This window comes from Mesoplodon densirostris, chromosome 2 (genome assembly GCF_025265405.1).
Source record: "Mesoplodon densirostris isolate mMesDen1 chromosome 2, mMesDen1 primary haplotype, whole genome shotgun sequence".
NCBI classification, from domain to species: Eukaryota; Metazoa; Chordata; class Mammalia; order Artiodactyla; family Ziphiidae; genus Mesoplodon; species Mesoplodon densirostris.
This window is the reverse complement of record NC_082662.1, coordinates 152,156,834-152,171,979: the sequence shown is the minus strand read 5'-3', so window position 1 is coordinate 152,171,979 and position 15,146 is coordinate 152,156,834. Positions and strand designations below refer to the sequence as shown.

Here is a 15,146-nt window from a genome sequence, read left to right as displayed (position 1 = left end):
ATAGCAGATGACCAGATCCCCAACTGAGTAAATAAATGTCTTTCATGGAAGGCCTTGCCTTATAAATTGGAACAAGGACATTAGCCTGGTGGAAAATCAAAAATCAAGAATATTCTTTTTAATAAGGCTGTTACCCTAAGTAGTGGTGAAGATTAGTTTTTCCTATATTGCACACCTAACCTTTATATTGTTGGGAGATCTGGTAATAGAGCTTAATCACAACCACTCAAACCCATATTTTTGATACTAGAGTCATGGATAAGATGGCATCAAAAATGCTGAGGGGGCTTCCCTGGTGGCGCAGTGGTTGAGAGTCCGCCTGCCGATGCAGGGGACACGGGTTCGTGCCCCGATCCCGGAAGATCCCACATGCCGCGGAGCGGCTGGGCCCGCGAGCCATGGCCGCGGAGCCTGTGTGTCCGGAGCCTGTGCTCTGCAACGGGAGAGGCCACAGCAGTGAGAGGCCTGCGTACAGAAAAAAAAAAAAAAAAAATGCTGAGGGAGTGATTGATTGCCCTCATAAATCATTAAAAACCCCAGTGCTTCAAAAGAGCCTCAAAAGCTGCTGTTGATAAAGAATTAGGTACTTTTCAGGTAGGTTGTAAACCCTTTATCTATCTGTGTTTGCTTCCTTCAGCCAGTAATATCTTCCCTCCATCCTAGTTCCCTTTTTTTGTTTTGTTTCTTTGTGATTTCCCCTGTGATTTCCAAATTAGGGAGTGACTGTATTTCACCATAACTGAATTTAAAATGATTCTCTATACAATTCAATTAATGAAAGGCATTTTATAACAGGATTTTGGTGTGCCATATTTCAGCATTGTGTTGTTTCTTAGTTTGAATAGCCAAAATTGAAATGTCAAAATGAGTTTATATTTCAAGCTCTAACGAAAATATTAACCCCAAGAGAAATAAACAAACTATTAAATAGAACTAGAACTGAGTGCTGTGGGAAATAAGTTTTAGAGAAATAAGAGATATGGCTTAATATTTACAAAAAAACTCCCCCACCCCCACCCCCAGACATGCCACTTGATACAGAACACTCACATATTTTTTGACACAATGGTGCAATATATGGAAATTTGTTAATAGCTTGCTTTTACTTTGGTCTTGCCACTGTAGTTCTAATTTTGTGCCAGGATTCCTAAATAGGTTCTAAGTCTAGTAGCCCTAAAAGATTAATAACTGAAGCCACAGTCTGATTATTCGAACATTTGGTAAGTGTTTACTAAGGTCAGTTGCATTCTACTGCTTGTCTAGTCTTGTTCAAAGGGGAGCATAAAGTTATTTAAGTGAATAACTTTAATGCAGGTTTACTGTCTAGTGTGTTAAAATTATAACAAACAGTTCTTTCTTGTTCTCAGGGGGACCAGTGTCTGCCCAGTGAGTCACTGCTATACCAAATAGAATTACATTTTGTTTTCAGCTGGAATCATGCCTTTAAGAATCAGATCACAACACTACAAGGCCAGGCAAAGAATCGAGCAAACCCGAATCGGAGTGAAGTTCAGGCAAACCTTTCTTTGTTCCTAGAGGCAGCTAGTGGCTTCTATACTCAGGTGAGTTCTTCACTCTATACCAATTTTCCTAAAATTAGTAGTGAATATTCTCTTTGTACACATCTTGTTCATATAAGCACTTGGGGTACCCACTATATGGTCCATCCAGGAGTTGATCACCTATAATCTCAGATGAATCAAAATGTCTGAAATTACTTACCATAAGACCTTTAAAACAGTAAAGACTCTGCTCTTGAAAAGGTGATGGTTCAGCTTAAAGGTTAGAGGTATAATTGTGTGAATAAAAAAAAGGATAATGAGAGCAATGCCTTAGTGAAACAGCAGAAGTAGTGAGTTACAGGTGGTGGTAGAGCAAATGTAAATGTATGGGTGTAGTCATTGTGAAAGTAACAGCGATGTTTTGCCAGGTAAGAAATAGTCAAAATTTGTGATATCAAGTGAGTTTTCATAGTATTATATATACAGTAGAATTTTGTTTGTTTGTTTCTTTCAAACTAGTTTATTTAGGGGTTCCATTTTCACTCCTCAATGGATTTTATGTATTTCTCAGATGTCTCCTCACTCATTAGTTCATCTAGTTCTGAAGGGTTACTGAGTGTCATCTTGATCAGCCAACCATCTTCATAACAAGATATGTTGACAAGTCCTGGATTTTCTGCTAGAGCTTCATTAATTTCAGTTACTTCTCCTGATAGAGGAGAATAGAGTTCACTAGCAGCTTTCACACTTTCCAAAGCACCAAATTCCTCTTGTTTGTTCAATTTTGTCCCAACTTCAGGCAGACTACAGTAAACAACATCTCCCAAAGCTTCCTGTGCAAAATTGCTGATTCCCACTGTTCCAACACCATTTTCTGTTGTTACCCATTCATGTTTGTCTGTGAATTTACGACCGGACAGAATGGGGCCGGTGCACAGCACCTGGCCGGCTCCCGCCCGCAGTCCCCAGGGCCGTGGCGGGCAGGGCGCATTGGGCGCAGAGATGGCGCGCAGGCTGCAGACCGCAGCCCGCACGCTCCGCGCCATTCGCAACACCATGTTCGCTACGGTAGAATTTATCTGGAGCTTCAGTGCTATTAAACTACCTAAGAAATAGAGTAGCCTTTCCTCAGTTTGAATAATAAGCTATTATTTATTGTCCTCAGAGACTTTCCTTGTCCTTAATTACATCTTGATATGACTTCTGAATCAGGCAAGGTAAAAGAATAAATAAATCTTTTTGGACAGTGAATTTTATTTAAGCAGAATTCTTTAGAAAACATCATCTCATCCACTTGTAATAGCATTCATAATTTAATTAATAACGTATATAAATTCTCATCTTATAATGACAAGACAAGGTTTTGCAGATCTTGCTCTGAAAGAAATTCAAGAACCTTCTCTCTGTGCTGCTACTTGACCATTGCTACCTGTATTTTGGCTCCATTTTGGTTTTACTACTTCTTAGAATGAAGAGAAAGAAAAGACTGTTAAAAGATATCAAATAGCCATCATCTTACAGAGATTATTTGTTTTACTTAGACTATAACATTCATCACAGTTCATCATTGAAAGAATTCAAGTATGGTTCTTGTTCTCAAAATTCATTTTTAAATTGATGCCAACTTTTAACAAAAGCTGATATTTCTGGAGAGGGGGATTGTGGTTTGCCGCTAACTAATCCTTATTAGCAGATGTTAAAGATTAATTCATTCTACAAGTAGCTATTAAAAGTCTACTCTTCATAAGGCACAATACTAGACACTGAGAATTGGAGAGAAAAGAGACCATCTTTAACTTTCAAGGGAATATCCAGTCTAAATGAGGAGATGGATACATTAATAGATAGAGGGTTTCTTTTGGCTTTCTGATTATAAAAACATGCATACCAATTTCAAAAGATCTGAAAATTATAAAAAGTCAAAAAATTTTCATTACCCTCTCATTCAGGATAAATTACCCCTTTTAATATGTATGTTTCTAGTGTTTTTATACTTTTGTACATGGTTGTACCTATTCATTCTTGTATCAGCTTTATAAACATAATAAACATAAGTTTTTCCTTGTATTATTAAACAGTTTGATAAGCATCTTTGTTTATAAAGCATTTTCTCTAATACTGGATTACTTCCTGAGGATAGGTTCTTCATTGGATGGTGAATTAAATCATTGGATGAGTGGAGCTTTAATACTATTGATACACATAATTGTTTTCCCAAAAGGTTATCATTTATATTTTTGTATTTCCATCAGCAGTTTATGCAAGTGTCTGTCTTGACATCCACTCACCAGTGTTAAATATTTCAATAAAGGCAAATGAATGATTAATTGAATAACTTATACTTGATAGATGGAAAATAATTTTTCATTTAAAATTTAATGTAATCTAATTACTAGTGATGTTGAACTTTTATATTTTATTAAATATTTGTATTTTATATAAATCATTTATTCCCTTTCATTGTTCAGACCCTAGTTTTTTCCATGGTGATTTGTCTGAGCTTTTTCTATATAAGGGGATATTAATTTTTCTTCCTTTTTTTTTGACAAACATCTTTTTCTCCATTTTCTTCTGTTCTTTCATTTTATTTAAAGTTTTTTGAAATACAGAAGTTATCAGATAGTTTTTGTTTTTATAGTACAGTGTTTCCTTTCCATTTGTCCATAGATTAGTGGATATTTAACAATAACAATAATACTTATATTTAAAAGAACAAATAGGGCTTCCCTGGTGGCGCAGTGGTTGAGAGTCCGCCTGCCAAAGCAGGGGACACACGTTCGTGCCCCGGTCCAGGAGGATCCCACGTGCCGCGGAGCGGCTGGGCCCGTGAGCCATGGCTGCTGGGCCTGCGTGTCCAGAGCCTGTGCTCCGCAACGGGAGAGGCCACAACAGTGAGAGGTCCGCATATCGCAAAAAAAATAAAAATAAAAATAAAAATAAAATAAAATAAAATAAAATAAAATAAAAGAACAAATAGATATTATAATTCAAATATTAAAATTTGAAAACAACACCAGTATCCTGCAATAGAGTAATGGTTAAATAAATTATAGCCTATCTGAAAAATGGAATTATGAAACTATTATAAATGGTATTTATGAAGATTTTTTTTGAGGTTTAGTTGATGTACAATATTATGTTTCAGGTGTACAACATAGTTACAATTTTTAAAGGTTATACTCTATTTATAGTTATTATAAATATTGGCTGTATTCCCTGTGCTGTATAATATATCCTTGTAGCTTATTTATTTTATACATAGTAGTTTGTACCTCTTCATCCCCTACCCCTATCTTGCCCCTCTCCCTTTCCTCTCCTAGCTGGTAACCACTAGTTTGTTCTCTATATCTGTGAGTCTGTTTCTTTTTTGTTATATTCACTGCTTTGTTGTTTTTTTAGATTCCACATATAAGTGATAACATGCAGCATTTGTCTTTCTCTTCCTGACTTATTTCATTTAACATAACATCTTCCAAGTCCATCCATGTTGTTGCAAGTGGCGAAATTTCGTTCTTTTTTATAGCTGAGTACTGTTTCATTGTATATGTATGTATGTGGGGACACACACACACACAGCGCCACACACCACATCTTTATCCATTCATCTGTTGATGGACAGTTAGGTTTCTTCCATATCTTGGCAGTTGTATATAATGCTACTGTGAATATTGGGGTGCATGTATCTTTTTGAATTAGTGTTTCCATTTTTTTTGGATTTATGCCCAGGAGTGGAATTGCTGGGTCCTATGGTAGATCTGTTATTTTTTTTTGAGAAACCTCCGTACTGTTTTCCACAGTGGCTGCACCATTTTACATTTCTACCAGCAGTGTATGGGGGCTTCCTTTTCTCCACATCCTCACCAGCATTTGTTATTTGTGGTCTTTCTGATGATAGCCATTCTGACAGGTGTGAGGTGATACCTCATTGTAGTTTTAATTTGCATTTCTTTGATGATTAGCGATGTTGAGCCTCTTTTCGTGTGCCTGTTGGTCATCTGTATGTCTTCTTTGGAAAAATGTCTATTCAGGTCTTCTGCCCATTTTTTAATCTGGTTGTTTTTTGATATTAAGTTGTATGAGCTGTTTATATATTATTTTGGATATTAACCCCTTATCAGTCATATCACTTGCAAATATTTTCTCCCATTCAGTAGGTTGTCTTTTCGTTTTGTTGACTGTTTCCTTTGCTCTGTGAAAGGTTTTAAGTTTAATTAGGTCCTATTTATGAAGTTTTTTTTTTAAGATGAGGAAATTGTGTTATTATTAAGTGAAAATCATGATGTAATATTATGTGTATATTTGACTCTACATGTTAATTGAATAGCCTTAGCTCAGTGGGGTATTGACAGAAATGGTATCCCAGCCCCCACCCCTACTTCACTACTTTCAACTATGCTTTGTTGAATTCCGGATTCCCGTCATAACATCTTGGACAGATTTCGTACCGTTCTGATTGCTCTTAGGTTTTTAAACATAGTCCAGTTTTAAAACTCCAGTCTCATCTCCAGCTTAAATCGCTTCCTTCCCTCATGTAGTAGAAATTTAAACTGTGAACACAACTGAAGTAGGGAGGGAGGGGTAGTAGGGACTTGCTGCAGCCAGCCCTGGTGGAGGTAGAGGGAAAGCATCCACTTTCTGCAATACATTTTTATATTAGCCATTACACAGACTTGTTTGTTATCTTGAAAAATGATTCTTAACCTTTTTTTTAATGATGTGATATACATGTAACACATTTCCAAGGGTTTGATTGGACATTGATAAATCCAGACAAGTAAAGCAAGAATCATCATTTTTGTTGAGGGGGCATGTTATTTACAAAAACACTTTATAAGCAAGTCAATAATAAAATCATTCAAATGTCTCAAAGTGTTGTTTTATAAAGAAAAATATATAAGTAATCTAATTTTGAAACTTATTTAAAAAATTTTTATAATCAAGCATTGATCTTTCCCCACTGCATTCCATAGGCAATGGTTGAGTGATCACAGCAGTTGCAGAATGAGCAACAATAAACTTTTTTTCAGATCTCAACATTAATAGGACTTGTTGCTTGCATTTTTTGTTGTTGTTATTTTGGCTTGATAATTGAAACAGTTAATGATGTTGTGAACAGTAATGTTCATATATCTTTTTTGATGACATGCAGTGCAGATTAAGCTACCAGATTGGGGAAGTACACCAAGTCCAAATCATTGTACAGCCTTATAGACTAAGATGAGTTTTGAATTTTAATCTTAAGTGTAGTTGCAAGCCATTGGAAAGTAGGCAAGGGAATACCATGATAAGATTTGCATTTTTAAAAGATTACCTTGGATGTTGTGTGGAGAATGAATTAGCAGGTCAGGAATGGAAGGTAGTTAGCATGCTGCTGTAGTAATGGAAGGTTATTAAGGGATTTTTGAAGTATAGCCAGTAGAACTTCCTGATGGTTTGGATTGGATGTGTGGAATCAGGGTAAGGGAAGAGTCAAAGATGACTTGAGTTATCAGATTGAGCAGCTAGCTGCCTGGTTATACCATTTACTGAGATAGGCAACACTGAGGAGAAGGCAGCTCTATCCATGTTACATTAGAGAGATGCCTGTTTGAGAGGAGGGGTCAAATAGGTAATTAGATAAGCTTGGAGCTCAGTGAAAAGGGCAGGGCCAGAGTAAAATTTATGATTACAATAAAGAACCTTGACTTAGACATTAGTGTTTGGCATGGGACTAGGTGGGAACAGGTTTGGCACAGGAGGAGCCACATTGCAATAGAAGAAAGTCAGAGTGGTGCCTTGGAAGCCAGAGAGAAAAGCATTTCAACAAGAGGAAGGGGTGATCAACTCTGTTGAGTGCTACAGAGAAGTCAAGTAAGGTGATTTAAAAGTGATCAATTAGATTTGACAATATGGAAGTCATTGGTGAAATTAATGAATACCATATTTCCTCATTTCTAAAACTTTTTCATACTTTAACACCTCTGAGATAGGGATAAGTTTACAAAAGGTGGTCAGTCACCATTTAATTGGCATTGGTTTTTTTTCCCCTCAATGTTATGGAAATAATAGTTCATCTTATAATTTATGGTATCTTGGATTTGATGAAATGTGTCTGCAGTAGAGTTCTTGAGATAGAAATCTGAGTGGAGTGGATTGACAAGAGACTGATACATGATTATCCTGTGAAGATGATTTTGACTTAGATATTTTGTTAACTATTTAAAGCATGGTTTGGGGGGGATGAATTGGGAGATTGGGATTGACATATATACACTACTCTGTATAAAATAGATAACTAATGAACACCTACTATATAGCACAGGGAACTCTAGTCAGTGCTCTGTGGTGACTTAAATGGAAAGGAAATCTAAGAAAGAGTGTATATATGTGTACATATAACTGATTCACTTTGCTGTATAGCAGAAACTATCACAACATTGTAAAGCAGTTATACTCCAATAAATAATAAATAAATAAATACATGCATACATACATACATACATACATACATACATACATACATACATGATGCCTCGAGCCAGAACCAAACTCCCAATCGAAGTAAAGATGTAACATCATGCAGTATGGGTTTTTTTTAAAAAAACATCAAAGAACAGAACAGTAGAGTACTCCTTATTCTAAGAAAATGGGAGCCCAAAAGAAAGCATTATCATTAAGTTTCTATAGTAAATTAAAAGATGGTATTCTCTATCTTCATAGTTCTCAGTCCTTAGTGTAGAGTGAAGAGCTAATGGTATAAAAGAGTTTTCACAGAATAATTTGCCAAATATAGTTTGGTTCAACTTATTAAACATGTGTTTCTCTTCTTTAGTTCTACTTCGTTTCTGCCTCTAAACTAGTGCTCTCTCACCTGGAATCCTGAACCAGCAGGAACTTTTCTGGTATCTCTACCTACAACTCCTGGGTTCTGGCAAAAATTTTATCATAAGACATTCACATGAAGTTTCAACCATACTTGATTTACTTTTCATGAACTTTTCTTTTTTCTTTTTGATAGATATTCAACCTTGCCTAATTTTCCAGTCTGTTCTTTAAGTACCTGTTGAACTCAGTTCTTTATGCTCTGTTATGTTTCTTCTTGCCATCTTCCACAATCATCTGTTTTTGGGTTTCTTCCATTTTTTTGTTCCTTTCTTGTACTTCTTGCTTTTTTATATTTCTAGACTCTGGCCATTCTGGGCACTAATTTTCTTTACTCAGTTTTATGTCAGCAAATTTCTTGCCCATTAGAAATGTACAGGTATAAGTAAAGATGTAGATAATTGCTGTGCTTCATGAGAAGGGAATACAGGATTTTATATTTGGTTATGGAGGTGGTTTTTATCTTAGGAAAACGGTGGGACATTTTATATCCTGAGTTGGGTGCTCAAGGTGTTTTATTTTGTATTGTGAATTCTGCGCATATTAGAGTGGTGATAGAATCAAGATATTTCTAATTCTGTAACCTTAGTCAAATGACTCGATATTTTTGTTTTCCTATCCTCATCTGAAAAAATGGAGCTTCATATCTACATACTGTATTGCTACCAGTTTATCACAAGGAGAAAGTGAGACAAATGTATCAAATAACCCAGGGAATGAAGTTAATTATAAATGAAGAATATTCTGTTGGCTTATGCTGTCATGTTTGGTATCTTTCCCTCCCTTCCTCCTCTCTCCTGCTGTTTCCTCCCTACTTTATATACCTGTCTTGCTCATTTAGCTATGAACTCTTTAAGGACACAGATTTTTTTTAATTCATCTCTGTGTCTCTATTGCTTACCATGGTGTGTGATACAGTAACCAAATATGTGAATGATTATATTTGTAAGTAAATACTTGAATGAATGAGAATAGAGTGTGAAGAGCTGTGTGGGGGCCAAGAATAAAACCCTTGAGGAGATTAAGGTGGGAGGAGAAAAGCCTTTGAATGAAGGACACTGAAAGGCAAGATAAAAAGAACTAGAAAAGCTCCGTGATCAACCATAACATCAACTGTTTTAAATGTAGCAGAGAGGTCCAGTAAGATGATGACTAGAAAATGTCCATTGTATTTGCTTATTTATAACCAGTTGTCATACAGACAGCAGTTTCAGTAGAGTGGTTGTGGATGTTGGAATGGGGAGAGAACGGGTTGTGTGGAAGTCAGATCATAATGGACTAAGGAGTGAACAGGAATTGAGAAAGTAGATATGACACGTGGCCTCTTTTGAAGGAATTTGGTTGAGAAGAAGAGACATTAGAAGGCTGCTAAAGGAGAAATCTAGAGTCAAGGGAAAGTGCTTTTGTTCTGTGTGTTGTGGTTTTTTTAATAATAATACTTATTGTTTATTTTTCATGGGCAACACTTTATAGGCCACAGCAAAGAAGCTTGAGAAGTTGAAAGTAGATTTAAAAAATGAGAGGATGACAGGCAGGAGGCAGAAAAGAATGAAATAGCATGCTCAGGCAGAGAAATTATCTCTGACCAGGAAGAGGAACCCTCTTATACCATAAGACTAGAGAAGAAAGGAAGAAAGAGCGGGTGCTCTACATAATATCGGAAGTTCCTTCCAGACCTGTAGTACCATGAGATCTTTTGTGTATGCAAAGGCACAAGTTGACCTTGGGCTTAACAAAATAAGTCTCAAGAAACTCCTGAAGTCTGCCAAATAGGTTGGTTTGTATTTAAGTCAAATTTGTAACCAACCACCAGTGTTTAATGGGTTTTGTGTGTTTCTAAGAGGAAAAGAAGATAGATAGATAGATAGATAGATAGATAATTTCATGGAGTTGCTTGCTGAATGAGTCTGAATACCCTCCTCAAGGGGTCCTTTTTTTAATGCTGCTTTTCCTTTTAGATGTACATCCTGGATTGCTCTAATACTTGAGAAGTCCAAAGATGTGATTCGTAATGAATGTTACTAGTTATCCTACGAGAGGTCATCCTATCTCAGGTGTCAGACGTATGCGACATGACTTCCACATGCAAGCTTTACTGTTCGAGTACTTCTGACTTACCAGTTCTGACTCAATACTAAATCTTGCTCATGTTCTCCTTTCAGTTATTACAAGAACTGTGTACAGTGTTTAATGTAGATTTACCGTGCCGTGTGAAGTCTTCCCAGTTGGGAATTATCAGCAATAAACAGACGCATACCAGCGCCATAGTGAAGCCACAGTCTAGTTCCTGTTCTTACATCTGCCAGCACTGCCTCGTCCACCTTGGAGACATTGGTGAGCCATCGCTGTGAGGGAACTGATAATGCGTTCATGCTCTTCTCTGGAGTAGTCACAGAAAGAAATTATCTTCCTTTAAAAATACACACACAACTTAGATTCTCGTAAGAGGAAACTATAAAATGTATTTTAAGGAACCTAGATTTTCGGAATGCTTCGGGATGGGCAAAGGATCTTGAAGGAAGTAACTTCCCTATTCAGATTTAAATTTTATTCAGACTTTATGCAGACGCAGGCAAATAATAAACCAGCAAAAATGTAACCAAAGCTACATTTTTCAAAGTGGTGCCATAATATTTTCTAAAGTCTGTACTCCTTTGGAATTGTGGGGTTTATAAAAATAAGTCATTCTGAAGCTTAGATTGCCTTTTTTTTTCTTCCTACCAGTGCATTAAAAGCTCATTTTTAATTGTTTCCTCTTTAAAGTTAGATTTGTATTTCCATTTTATATATTTTATCTGGGAATGTTATATAACTTATTTATCCTTGTTCATTCCTTTAAGGTGGACCTAAAAGGGTTGTAAAACAAATTAACTATAGGATTATGTTTTGGCTGTCCTCAAATAACAAGGAATGGAGAGCATTACTGCTTTAAGTTCAAAGATTTTAGATTTCTTGTTGTCATAAATCATTGACTCCATGAGAGGTCACATCAAAGTAAGCACTAAAATTTCTACAGGGAGATTCAGTGAGTAGTATATTTAGATTGGTTTTGCTTTCAATGTATTCTTTGCACACACTTAAATATATTGCAATAGGTATGAGGTATTTTTCAAGAAAATTTATTTATTTATTTTTGGCTGCGTTGGGTCTTCGTTGCTGCACGCAGGCTTTCTCTAGTTGTGGCGAGCAGGGGCTACTCTTTGTTACGGTGCACGGGCTTCTCATTGCGGTGGCTTCTCTTGTTGCAGAGCTCGGGCTCTAGGCGCGCGGGCTTCAGTAGTTGTGGCACACGGGCTCAGTAGTTGTGGCTCGCGGGCTCTAGAGCACAGGCTCAGTAGTTGTGGTGGACAGGCTTAGTTGCTCCGTGGCATGTGGGATCTTCCTAGACCAGGGGTCGAACCCGTGTCCCCTGCATTGGCAGGTGGACTCTTAACCACTGTGCCGCCAGGGAAGTCCGGTATGAAGCATTTTTCAAAATCACTTTATAAGATATTGAAGAAATACATAAATTTCAGATCATATTGTATAGTGTTTTTTGTTTTGTTTTGTTTTTAAGTGCCATATAACTCACCCCTTCTTGTGGGCCGGCTCCAGGTCACCAGCATAGTCCATAGTGGGAGCTGGTGATGCATGACACTAGAGGACCTGAAAAAGGGGGCTAGGTAAGCTTTAAAATTGGTTACATGCTGAATGTCCCAAATAGGGAAGGCCGGATAGACACTTCACACATAATCCTATAGTTAATTTGTTTTAAAATATTTTCTGTTTTTAATCATCTTAATTTAATTTTAATGTGTTTATTAATTTTAAATTGTTAAACTATAGTTGTTTTGGAAATATTACCCTAATCCTTGTTTTATCTGTTTGTTTGTTTGTTTGTTTTTAAACGAAACTTCCTTTTTCCTCCTCTCAGCTCGATACAGAAACCAGACCAGCCAGGCAGAGTCCTACTATAGGCATGCGGCTCAGCTTGTCCCCTCTAATGGTGAGTGGGCCATGTCAACTTGTGGTTGATTATGACACTTTACTCTAGATATAGAAAAATGGTAAATAGTTCAAGGCTCATCTTTCAAGTGTTAAGAAACCAAAAAATGTTGAGTTTTGGTATTGATTATTATATTTTTCCTTTTAACTGTACATTCTCTATCTGGAAATAAATTTTTTAAACTAATATTATGATTGTCAGTAAAGCAATATAAATAGAATATCTCCTAATGTGATCTAAAATTGTTTCAACAACTCTGGCTTCCTTAATTACTTATAGAATAATTTTCTTTTTTTTTTTTTAAATACGTGCCTGATTTTTTTTTTTTTTTTTTTTGCGGTATGCGGGCCTCTCACTGTTGTGGCCTCTCCCGTTGCGGAGCACAGGCTCCAGACGCGCAGGCTTAGCGGCCATGGCTCACGGGCCCAGCCGCTCCGCGGCACGTGGGATCTTCCTGGACCGGGGCACGAACCCGCGTCCCCTGCATTGGCAGGCGAACTCTCAGTCACTGCGCCACCAGGGAAGCCCCCTAATTTTCTTTTTAATACCATCATTTCCCTCCTAGAAAAATTATCTCTTATTACTAAAAGATAATGCTTTTGTCTTTTGATGGCTCCCAAGATAGGCATTAGCGGTGATTCTTGAATTAAATTACTGTAGATGTTTGGTGATCTACATTCTTGTTAAGCCACATTGAAAGTCCTTTAAATTCTAAAGGAGCCGCTTAAAGGCAGGGATGGCAGTTGGACAAATTATTTCATGTTGTCTGTGGCTGCTTTCCCACTACAGTGGCAGAGTTGAATAGTCGTGATAAAGACTCTTAGATCCACAAAGCCAACAATATTTATTGTCTAGCCCTTTCTGAAGTCTTACTTGAACTTATTGTGCTCTTCATCCTAATTATGTGACTTTTCAACCTAAATATAATATGTACCATAGCTGACGTGTGCTGTTTTACATTATGCCATTTTTAATGAGGTAGTCATGAGATTTACTTCATGAAATACTCCCCGTTGTTAATACAAAGATTTAAAAACTGACCTTCTATGTTCTGATAGCAAGACTTCATGCATTTTGGGTTGCTTTAGAATCTTAACTTTCTCCTCTAGGTCAGCCTTACAATCAGTTGGCTATCTTAGCTTCTTCCAAAGGAGACCATCTGACCACAATTTTCTACTACTGCAGAAGCATTGCTGTGAAGTTCCCTTTCCCAGCTGCCTCTACTAATCTACAAAAAGCACTTTCTAAAGCACTGGAAAGGTAGGGTTGACTTTTCCAAGAGGACTTTGTAACCTGGTGGCCTTCACCCCTCAAATTTGGGCATGTAAGAAATAATGGCCAGTTACCTATGCTTCTCTTCTCTTAGGTTTGCCTAATTTCTAAACATATACATTACAATAGTTTTGCATGTAGTCATCACTGAATTTCAACCAGTCAGCCTCTGATTTGTTCCCAGTGGAGGAGTACAGGCTGCTGAGTACTGACTCATCTGAGTGTGTTGCAGTTGAAAAGTCAGTCAGATGCCGAATCCTCTCCTTGAGTCACAGGTGCTCAAATAATGTGTTTTTGCAAATCGAAGTCTCTCCTGTAAGAGGTTTTAGCCATTTTGTTGCTTAAGATTCATGGAAGTTTTTCTTTCGTTTCAGCCGGGATGAGGTGAAAACCAAATGGGGTGTTTCTGACTTCATCAAGGCCTTTATTAAGTTCCATGGTCATGTGTACCTGAGTAAGAGCTTGGAAAAGTTGAGCCCTCTTCGAGAGAAATTGGAAGAACAGTTTAAGGTTAGATTTTTTTAAATAGAGAATTTTTTGTCTTGTCTAAATGAGGAAGCATAAGATTTGGAGGAGGCTTACTCCCACTTTTTATGTCATTACTTAATTGCAAACTGTTGATAAAAACTAAATTTAAAGCATGTGAAATTCTTGCATACAGCATTCCTTCAGTTTAAACTGAGGTGCTGTCTATATAAAGAAATACAGCAGCAGTGTTTTCACTAAGTAGCTGAAAATATCATTTGGCAGAAAATATCATAGTGGGAAAAAACAATTTTTCCTCCTTCCTTCTCAGACCAAGCACCTTTCTTTTCTCAGGTTTGGAAGTCCTACATTTGATGGTTTCTGTATTTAGATATGATTCTGTTACCTACTTCACAGATAGTAATCCCATTCTGCAAACCGAGCGCATTGTTCTCATTGTGCTTTGATCTATCAGAGTTTGTGCTTGATTGAAGGAATGTAATGAGAGTTTCATTCAGCAGGAATATGTTGTACTAATTTGTATAAGGAGATAAAATTAAGTAACCTTTGTTCTAATTATATATATGAAAATTTTTTATTAGTATATTAAATTAGCAGTTTAAATGTATAATTTATATAATATTGAAGGAGTCAAAATTAAGTATTAGTATTAATTTTATTTTTAGTTCATTTATTCAACAAATATTTGACTAGTATGTATCAGTCACTGTTTTAGTCACTAGAATCAACAGTAAACAAGACAGTCTCAAAGAACATTTTATATTTCTTGGTTACTTCTGAGTATCTATACACTTGGGGCATTGTCTGTAACTACTTTACAGTTTTATAAGTATTATAAAAGTTTCACATTCCAGAGATTGTTGAACTTAGACAGTTGAGATAATAAATTGGCCAAATATAGTCAGTGTGAAATAGTTTTTACAGATAATCATTTTTAGTTGATACTTTTTATGTGTAAGAGATCATACTAAATAACTATAATAGACACAGTTTGTTTTAAAATAAGCTTCTAGAGTCCCCTTCTGTTCTTTGCTTCTCTT

The 15,146-nt window shown here is 36.5% G+C and overlaps 2 protein-coding genes across 9 annotated transcripts in view; one reads left to right on the top strand and one right to left on the bottom strand.

Moving 5' to 3' along the window:
• SMG7 (SMG7 nonsense mediated mRNA decay factor) overlaps positions 1-15,146 on the top strand; it is a 72,087-nt gene that overhangs the window by 35,016 nt on the left and 21,925 nt on the right. For all 8 annotated transcript variants that reach the window (XM_060091154.1, XM_060091153.1, XM_060091159.1 and 5 more), the window contains 5 exons: positions 1,430-1,562; positions 10,526-10,697; positions 12,277-12,348; positions 13,458-13,608; positions 13,995-14,130. In XM_060091154.1, the coding sequence (XP_059947137.1) occupies positions 1,430-1,562; positions 10,526-10,697; positions 12,277-12,348; positions 13,458-13,608; positions 13,995-14,130 (664 nt within the window). The remainder of the gene's footprint in view (positions 1-1,429; positions 1,563-10,525; positions 10,698-12,276; positions 12,349-13,457; positions 13,609-13,994; positions 14,131-15,146) is intronic.
• Positions 2,042-2,560, bottom strand: LOC132483244 (glycine cleavage system H protein, mitochondrial-like). Its single transcript, XM_060088515.1, has one exon. The coding sequence runs from the start codon at positions 2,558-2,560 to the stop codon at positions 2,042-2,044; it is 519 nt and encodes a 172-aa protein (XP_059944498.1).

Coding starts and splice junctions, on each gene's coding strand:
- LOC132483244 (XM_060088515.1), bottom strand. CDS start 2,560: ATGGTGTTGCGAATGGCGCGGAGCGTGCGGGCTGCGGTCTGCAGCCTG.